A 10,000-nucleotide genomic window follows, 5' to 3' on the forward strand; every position below is an offset into this window, starting at 1 on the left:
TGTCTCCCTCATTCATACCTTCAGCAGCAGACCCGCTATTACTGGTCATGGCGACGCTTTCTGCTCGCTTGCTACTCGCTTTCTGCTCGCTGCCTTCTGCTGTTGCCGCTGCCGCTTCTCTCCCCTGCCCGCTCAGCACTCAGCACTCGCACGGGGAAGGAAGGGGGGTTGGGGAGAAAGTGGGCTTGGCCGCTTGGGTCCCCTCCCGACTTCAGATTTCACGAATTTATCAAGAACGATTGGAGGTGGGGGGGGGGGGGGGGTGAGGGGGGGGGGGTGGGTGGAGAGTAGTGGGGGGAGTGGGGCGGGGGGGGGGGGAGGGGGGGGGTGGGAGGGGGGTGAAGGCAGTGCGTCCTCTAGCTTGGACGACCTTTTTTTCCTTTTGTTTTTGTTCGTCTCTTCTTTTTTTTTCTATTCAAGAGCGAATCGGAAAGTAAAAGTGGTGATGATAATTCAATCCGTTTTACTGTTGTGTTTTTTTTTTCCTTTTTCTTACAATCTATTCCTCAATCGCCAAGAGTTTCTTAAAAGTGTATCTATTTTCTCTCTAGGGCCATAAAACTTTCTCATTCACAAAGAGCCTAATCACACTAAAAGAGATAGAAAGCCGATTGCAATCAAGAGATTCCATTCAAATGCCACTCCAAACTTGCGATAAGAAATAACTCTCACAGCAAAACCGATAAGGCGGGCGGCACCACAACGAGAGTGGCGAGGAGGAGGGGGGGGGCGACTAGCACCTTCTCTCTCCCTGGCGTCAAACACCTGACTGAGCGAGCCTTTTACTACATGTGATGCTTGTGTGACTCACTTGCCGGCAGTACTTGGCATCTGCTGGCTGGCGAGTTGCCACTTGGTCTTTAAGACTGACACACGTAACTCTCCTTTCCCCCCCACTAAATATTAAAAAAAACGCCTTATGTACCCCTCATACGAAATTGTATTCGATCAGACGGATTTCGTAATGCTCTAGAAAATTATTTCAGTTGAAACGCGGGCATAATTTTTTTTTTTTGGAAAAATGAGCCGGCATTGATTATCCAACAACTAGCAACATTTCATCATCATGCGACCGAACGCAAGCAGCCAACGCACCCCGCCCACTTCAAAGGCACTCTCGCACCACATCCGCTATGAAATAAGACATAAATATGCGAGATTGTAACAAGATTGAAATTGAAGAAGAGCAAAGAAGACAATCGGGAAGAGGATGGGGAAGAAGATGAAGAAGAAGAAGAAGAAAAAGAAGGATGACATAATAACAAAAGAATGTAAGAAATAATAGACATTCTCACTCACGCACAAACAAACACAAACACAATAAAACCACACAATCACAATATAAATTTGGTTTATCAATAACAAAAGGAAGCAGACACTATAGGAGTCTTAGTCACGGTATAAAAATCAATAACAATAATAATGATAATAATAATAATAATAATAATAATAATAATAATAATAATAATAAACAACGCCAAGAACTAAAACAATAACAAAAACTTACACGACATCCAAAACAACAACAATAAAAGAGTAACAACACCGACAACAACAACAATAAATAAAATCTTACCGCGCCTAACCACATGACCAACAACCCTCCCCCTCCCCCTTCCCCCTCCCCACCCACCCCTACATCAACCCTTTTCTTTAAATAGGCCCCCCTCCCCCTCCCCCTCATTCCTCCCTCCCCCTCCTCCTTCCTCCCTCCTCCTTCCCCCTCCCCCATATATCGCAGGCCCGCCCGCGTGCACATACGTGAGGTGCCGTTACGTGTACGGTACTCGGGGCTGTGACGTGGACGGCGATGTGGCGGCGGTAGCGGCGGCGCTTGACCGACCGAGGGGCGTGTGTGATGTTCCAGGGGGGGGGGGGGGCGCGATACGGTAGGCGCTCTCCTCCTCCTCCTCCTCCTCCTCCTCCTCCTCCTCCTCCTCCTCCACAACACCTTTCTTCCCTCTACTTCACGAACCGATGACGCGTTCATTTTGTCTGGAGTGGAGGGAAGGGGGGTGAGGAGGGGAGAGGAGGAAGGGGGAGGGGGAGGAAGGGGGAGGGGGAGGGAGGAGGAGGAGGAGGAGGAGGAGGGGAGAGGAGGAAGGGGGAGGGGGGGGAGGAGGAGGAGGAGGAGGAGGAGGAGGAGGAGGGGGAGGAGGAGGAAGGGGGAGGAAAAGAGTGAGGAGGAGGTGGAGGATAGAGGGGTGATGAGGAGTGGGATGGAGGAAGAGGAGGAAGGGAGAAGGGGAGGGAGGAGGAAGAGGAGGGGGCAAAAGGACGATAGGAAAGAGGAGGGAAGGAGGGTAGGGAAGTGGAAGGAGGAGGAGGGGGAGGGAGAGAGAGGCCTAAACGAGGTGGTAGTGATGATGTTGAATGCTTAGATTGTTTTAGAGGCATGCGCAAAGGGCCGCCTATGGTTGTTGCTTCGTATTCTTGCCCTGCTCCCTTTTGCTTCGATTCACAGTTCACTTATTCACTGTTTAATTATCTTCAGGATATCTCACTCTTTCATCAGCCGTGAGAGGAGAAAGAAGGATAAGGGGGCGGAGGAAAAGAAGAAGGAAGAGGGACAAGGAGTAGGAGAAGGTACACAGAGAAATAAAAACAAAAGATAGACAGGCAAAAAAAGAAATAGAGAGAAAAAGAAAGAAAGAGAAAGTAAGACAGAAAGAGCAAAAGAGAGAGATAGAGAGAGGGAAAGCGAGAGTAAAGCAGAGAGAGAGAGAAAAAAAAGAGAAAGAGACACACACAGAGGGAAAGAGAGAGTAAAGCAGAGAGAGATAAAAAAAAAAGAATAAGAGACACACACACAGGGAAAGCGAGAGTAAAGCAGAAAGAGAGAGAGAGAAAAGAAAATAGAAAGAGAGACACACATCCATTAGTGGAAATGAATCACCCGAATTCGTGCGTGTGCGACCCCGCCAGTTATTTTTGGTCATTTCAAGCCAGCATTTCCATATTCTTTGACGTGCCCTTTGTTCTCCTATTGCCCCCCTCCTACCCACCCCCTCTCTCCATCTCCTCTTCATTTCCTTCATTTCCTCTCTCCCTCCCACTCCTCTCCTCCTCATTATTATTTCCCCTCTCCACCCTCCCCCACACTCCTCCTCAGTTTCCCTCTCCTCCTCCACTTTTGTTTTACTTCTCCTCCCCCTCCATCCTCTTCTCTTTCCCCCTACCTCCCCATCTTCCCCTCTGCTTCTCTCTCCTCTTCACTACCTCTTCCCCTTCCCCTTCCTCCCCTTCACTACCCCTTCCCCTTCCTCTTCCTCCCCTTCACTTCCCATCCATCTCCCCCCTTTTCACTTCCCCTCCCTCATACCCTCCTATCTCCTCCCCCCTTTCCCTTCACTCCTCTTCCCCTCCCCCCTCTCTCCCCTCTCCCACCCTCTTTCCTCTTCCCTTATCCTCTTTCTTCCTCTTTTCCCCCTCCTCCTTCTCCTTCTTTTTTCTCATATCCCTACCCTTTTCTTTTTCCCCCACTCTTCCTCCTTACCACACACCCACCCCCGACTGCCTCGAAGCACGATAAACATTTCTGCTCGCTCATATCTGTGTACTCGCGACGCTGCCATTACGCCCCAGCTGAAACTCTGATCTTCTTTCACGTGAAGAAAAGGAGGAGAGGGGAGGAGAGGGGAGGAGAGGGGAGGAGAGGGGAGGAGAGGGGAGGAGAGGGGAATATGGGGAAGTAGAAAAAGAGAGAGAAAAAAATAGACACATACAATAGCACGAACATGGATGAAGCAAAAATAAAAATGTTATGAGAGAGAAAAAAAATAAAAATAAAAATAAAAAGCAAGACAGTCTACAGGACACAAGCTTTTCACCATATCCTGCATGTACTTATAGGACTTAAACGCGCGCGCGCGCGCGCACACACACACACACACACACACACACACACACACACACACACACGCACACACCGAGATAGAGATAGATAGAAAGAAAGAGAGAGAGAGAGAGAGAGAGAGAGAGAGAGAGAGAGAGAGAGAGAGAGAGAGAGAGAGAGAGAGAGAGAGAGAGAGAGAGAGAGAGAGAGAGAGAGAGAGAGAGAAAATGAGAGAGAGAGAGAGAGAGAGAGAGAAAATGAGAGAGAGAGAGAGAGAGAGAGAGAGAGAGAGAGAGAGAGAGAGAGAGAGAGAGAGAGAGAGAGAGAGAGAGAGAGAGAGAGAGAGAGAGAGAGAGAGAGAGAGAGAATGAAAAAGAGAGAGAATAAAAAAGAGAAAGAGGGCGAGAGAATTAGATAGTGAGAGAGAGAGAAATAGCAAGTGAGAGCGAGAGAAATAGCGAGTGAGAGCGAGAGAAATAGCAAGTGAGAGCGAGAGAAATAGCGAGTGAGAGCGAGAGAAATAGCAAGTGAGAGCGAGAGAAAGAGAGAGTGAAAGCGTGATATATATTGACAGAGAGATAAGAGAAACTCATGCTAACGCTAAGACTACTATTACTAATACTATTACTACTGTTGCCGCTGCTGCTGATTTTCCCACAGTGAAGTGTTTTGCAAGAACATAGTATGAACAATATGTATCCAAATTTTAGTTGTAGTTGTTTTGTAATCCACAGATAAGTTTTATTTATCTATTCTTTTAAAGAAGAGTGTGTATGTGGAAAGAGTGAGAGAGAGAGAGAACGAGAGAGATGGAGGGAAAGAGAAGAAATAGAGTAGAGTGATGAGAGAATAGAGATAGAGAAATAAAAAAGAGAAATATTGATAGAAACTAGATTGAAATATAAAGAGAATGCTACTTCGAGGACACATAATAAGGACCTATGACCTTCACCCTCTGCCAAGCGAGAGGGCGAACCGAAGCACAAGGACAACAGCTCGTTCGCTTGCTCCCTCCTTCCCTCCCTCCTTCTTTCTTTTCCTTTCTTTCCCTCCTGTTACTCCCTTCACCTTGCCTTACTCCTCCTTCCCCATCCTTCCTTCCTTCAGTTTCGCTTCATTTGACCCTCCCCTTCCTTTCCATCTTCTTCCTAGTTCTGCCTCCCACCTTCCCTTCCACTTCTTCTTACTTCCTAATTCTCTCCTGCCTTCCCTCCAGGGTTTCCTCTCCCCTTCCCCTCCTTCCATCCCTTCCTCTTCCTATATTCTCCACTTCTACCCTTCCCTCCCTCCTTCAGTTCCCTTCCCCTTCCCTCCCCCTTTCTTTTACTTCCCAATTCTCCCTTTCACCTTCCTATTCTTCCCCTCCCACTCCCTCTCTAATTCTTCCCTACCCTCCCTCCCTACCTTGATCTTCCCTATTATCCTTCACCCCTTCCCCTCTCCTATTACCCTCCACTCCTTGCCTCCTCCTTTTCGTCACCTTCCCTCTTCCTCTTCCCTTAACTTCCCACCCTCCCCATACTATTCCCATTTTTCCTTCATTCCAGCTTGTTCCCCTTCTCCCCCCTCCTTCTCCTTCTTCATCCCCCATCTTCCTCACTCGCCCCCCATCCTCCCCTTTCTACCTCCCACCCTCCCCTTCCCCATTACTCACCCCCCCTCCATCCCTTTCCCATCCCATTCCTCTTTCCTCACCCACTTCCTCCTCCTTCCACCTCCCTCCCCTTCACCATTCCTCACAATACCTCCCTCCCTCCTTCCTTCCTTCCCCAATCTTCCCTCCCGTCCTTATTTCCCCCTCTCCCCCTCCATCTCTTTCCCATTCCGTCCTTCCCCCCCCCCTCCTCCCCCTCCATCCCTTTCCCATCTCGTCCCTCTTCCTCCTCACCCCTCCTTCTGCCCCCTCCCCCCCGCCCCCAATCTTCATCTTGCGTGATGAAGGGTGATGAAGCGTAACGAGGAGTGACGGCGAGGTGACACCGGCAGCAGCAAGAGTGCCAGCGGGATCAGTGTCACCTTGGATGGCACTTTGGGGGAAGGATTCTCGGGGTAGCCGTGATTCGGATTCTCTTCCTGGCAGATTCTTTTCATTCTTTCTGACTTTCGCTTTCGCTCTAGTTCTCTCTTTCTTGTTTTTATTCTCTCCCCCCCTCCCGTCCCTCTCTCCTTCTCTCTTTTTTTCTTGTTTTCATGCTTCGCCTCCCTCTTTCTTTTCTCTCCTTCTTTCTCTCCCTCTCTCTCTGTTTTTCTCTCTTTCTTTCATCTCTCTCTCTCTCTCTCTCTCTCTCTCTCTCTCTCTCTCTCTCTCTCTCTCTCTCTCTCTCTCTCTCTCTCTCTCTCTCTCCCCCACCCACCCTCCCTCCTAATGCCATTCTCCCCCTCTCCCCCCAAACATATCTTTCCTCACCCTTATCAATGCTCAGGCGACCTTTGTACCGTGAGAAAGAATAGCATACGTTTGAAACCGCCAATGTGACGTCAGTGTCCTGTTTATTATCAGTTTCACCCCCCACCCCCTCTCCCCCCTTACCATCCTCACCTCTACCCCCACATTTCCAGAGGCAATACGAACGGATGTGTATGGCATAATTGGAGATACAGAAAGAAAGAGAGAAAGAGAGAAAGAGAGAGAGAAAGAAAGTAGAAGAAAGAGAGAAAGGGAGAAAGAAGATGAAAAAAGAAAGGAGAGAAAGAGCGAATAGAAGAGAGGGTAGGAGGGAAGGAGGGAGGGAGAGACTGAGGGAGGGAGGGAGGGAGAGAGAGAGAAAAAGGGAGAAAGAAGATGAAAAAAGAAAGGAGAGAAAGAGCGAATAGAAGAGAGGGAAGGAGGGAAGGAGGGAGGGAGAGACTGAGGGAGGGAGAAAGAGAGAGAGAGAGAGAGAGAGAGAGAGAGAGAGAGAGAGAGAGAGAGAGAGAGAGAGAGAGAGAGAGAGAGATTGCGGATTGCGAAACGGTATTCCAAAATTCCAACCTAAACATGAAAAAAAGTAAATAAACAAACAATAAATATTTAACTAAACAGGCCTCCCTCTCCCACATGTAACGATAAGCAACACGAAATAAACAAAACTAAATAAACAAATAAAAACAAATATCCAGTAAATCACAGACGTCATTGCATTATCAGTAAAATGATTAATAACAGAAGTATCATAATGAATTAGAAGTAGTAATGATAATGGAAATAGTGACAGGAGCAGTGGTAGTAGTAGACTTAGTTTTAGTAAGAGCAATAGTAACAATAAATAGTGGTATCCATAGCAACGGTGGTTGTATATAGTAGTATAGTAGTGTCGGTATTATCACTGTTAGTATTGCTATTGCTAGTAGTCTTTGTGATAGTAGTGGCAGTTTTACTAACGGTAGTAGTAGCAGTAGGTTTAGTAGTAGTAATGATAAGAGAAACAGCAGTATTCGTAATACGGGTTGTAGTAGGAGCACTGCCATGAACATCAAACACTACACACAAAAATGAACGGTGTTTGTTGTAGTAACAGTAGTATTAAATCACCACCACCCACCTTCAACAACAAATAATAATGTTGGTAGTTGCAGGATCAATCACACTATTCATTCACCACGCTCATCAACAACAATCATTAGGCATGATCTAACCTAATAGTAACATTGTAAAGGCGTGACGGGTCAAAAGATCACAGGTGGGCGGAGTCACACCCTAACGGAGTTTGTGAATGAATCTCAGCTGATTGAAACCTGTACCGTACGCGTTGGAATCACAGCTCACAGTGGAAAGGTAAACAAAAATTTCTTTAAAAAATAGAGGAGCGACAAAAAAAATACAAGATCACCTTCTCCTGCAAAGGCGTTTGACAAGAGATGATCGAGCCGTATGGGGTTATGGGGGTTATGAAGGCGAAAATGAAATAGCACAAGAGATTCCCACAATTACATTCTTCCACAGAGGCGCTCAAAAATGCTTGGCAAAAGAAAAAGAGATGGCGGAAGGAGAAAGAGAGAAAGAGAAAGACAAAGAAAAGAGGAAACAGACAAACAAACAAAAGATCACCATCGGCCAAATTCCCACCAAGTTTTCTGACAGGTGCTTGTGTGCCGTCGCGTGGCATTCATGTCAGATATGGCACGCGACCGTGGCACTGTGCCCTGCTTCGGCGCCCATTCGGTAGGGTCGGTGGGTGAGTGAAGAAGTAATGGAGACGGAATGGGGAGAAGAGAGGAAAATAGAGATACATGGGGAACAAAAGGAGAAAAGGGCAAAAAGAGAGAAGGGAGAGAAAATAGACAAAGGGAGAGAGAGAAAAAAAATGGAGAAGAGAGAGATGGGGAGGACAAGGGGGAGGGAGAAAAAGAGAAGAGAAAGGGAGAAACAAAGAGAGAAGGGAGAGAGAAAAGGAAAAAGGAGAGGGTGAGAGAAGGGAGAAGGGGGTTGGGAAAATAGAAGGAATGAGTGAGGGAGGGAGGGAAAGAGAAGGTGAGGATGAGAGAGAGTAAATGAGAAAGAGAGAGAAATTAAGAGAGAAACAGATAGAGGAAGAAAATAGAAGAGAGAAGAAGAGAAAGAGCGAAAAGAGAGAAGGGAAAGAGGGGGCAGAAAAGGAAAGTGGACAAACTATCTCCATTCCCCCTTGTAGCACAGCAACACGCAACGGTTGCAAATCAAACAGCAAGAGGGGAAAGGAGCTGAATAAGGTAGGGGATAGGGACACATATGGAGGGAGGGAGGGAGGGAGCGTAAGAGAGAGGAAGAGAGAGAGAGTGTGTGTGCTAGAGAGAGGGAGTATGTGTGTGAGAGAGAGAGAGTGTGCGACTGTGCGCGCGCGTGTGTGTGTGTGTGTGTGTGTGTGTGTGTGTGTGTGTGTGTGTGTGTGTGTGTGTGTGTGTGTGTGTGTGTGTGTGTGTGTGTGTGTGTGTGTGTGAGAGAGAGAGAGAGAGAGAGAAAGGGCGTGGGAAGGAGACAGGAGAAGAAAAGATGGGGAGGAAAGAGGGAGGAAGAACGAGAGGGAGTGAGATAGATATATAGATATATATAGAGAGAAAGGACGTGGGAAGGATACAGGTGAGGAAAAGAAGGGGAGGGGACAGGGAATGGGGGAAGGGACAGGGAATGGAGGGAGGGGAGGGAACAGGGAATGGGGGAGGGGAGGGGAGGGGACAGGGAATGGGGGAGGGGGGACAGGGATGGAGGGAGGGGAGGGAACAGGGAATGGGGGAGCGGAAGGGACAGGGAATGGGGGGAGGGGAGGGGACAGGGAATATGGGGAGGGGAGGGGACAGGGAAGGGAGGCGAAGAGCACGCTTGTAAGGTCAACATGTAACATAACCTTGTGTGTAGGATGTTTGAACCAGACACTACAAGAGGAGGTAGCGGGGGAGGGGGAGGGAGAGGGAGAGGGAGAGGGGGGACATAATGGACGACGGGATGTGGTCTCCTTATCCTTTTCATGGTCATTTCCTCTTTATATATATAAAAACTAAGAATAAGAATAATAAATAAAGATTAACACAAACTTCCGCTTCCTCCCCTGTTGCAATCCTACATTTCTTTGTTTGTTTGTTTTCGCTCCTTCATAAATAGAATTCTCCTTTTCTGAAGGGATCGAATCCTGCTTTTATGCGATTAATGCAATGATGCATCAATTTACATAAAAATAATAACGGCCTATAGTCAGGATACCTACTGGTGTGTCTATAAAGTTCCAAGACGATGTAAGGGAAAAGGAGGAAGGAAGGAGAATCAATAGGTAGAACAATCCTTAAAATTTGAACTTGAAAGCACATATGCTCAGAAGTATATTGCATCATAGTTATTTCAACATTGCCGGCGAAGAAGTTCATCACTTGTGAGCAGAATTTATGTTCGACTTTTCCCAAAGATGAATTTACGCTGCGATTAAAAATTTCGCTTCTATGCGCGTAAAAAAAAAAAAAAAAAAAAAAAAAAAAAAAAAAAAAAAAAAAAAAATATATATATATATATATATATATATATATATATATATAAAACCACCCAATTATGAAGAGACAGCATAAAAGTTTAGAAGAACCTAATGACGAACGCAATCCAATAAAAGGAGAATGGTAATAAGTAAATAGACTGAAAACTAACAGAAAAATAACAAACTAAATGTGTTTAAGTAACATTTGAGATAAAAAAAACGACGATTTACAACAAGTAACAATTGCGTA

At 46.7% G+C, this 10,000-nt stretch overlaps 1 protein-coding gene across 4 annotated transcripts in view; it reads right to left on the reverse strand.

The window, feature by feature from the left end:
• Hmgcr (HMG coenzyme A reductase) overlaps positions 1–10,000 on the reverse strand; it is a 57,683-nt gene that overhangs the window by 41,191 nt on the left and 6,492 nt on the right. For 2 of the 4 annotated variants that reach the window (XM_043006393.2, XM_043006391.2), the window contains exon 1: positions 19–185. The exons of the other annotated variants lie outside the window; for them this stretch is intronic. In XM_043006393.2, the coding sequence (XP_042862327.2) occupies positions 19–49 (31 nt within the window). In that variant the 5' untranslated portion in view covers positions 50–185. Of the gene's footprint in view, positions 1–18; positions 186–10,000 lie in introns of those variants that run through there. 4 annotated transcript variants of the gene reach the window in all.

The sequence above is a fragment of the Penaeus japonicus genome, unplaced genomic scaffold (assembly GCF_977035675.1).
Source record: "Penaeus japonicus unplaced genomic scaffold, GWHDUDI00000001_assembly GWHDUDI00000021, whole genome shotgun sequence".
Taxonomy (NCBI): domain Eukaryota; kingdom Metazoa; phylum Arthropoda; class Malacostraca; order Decapoda; family Penaeidae; genus Penaeus; species Penaeus japonicus.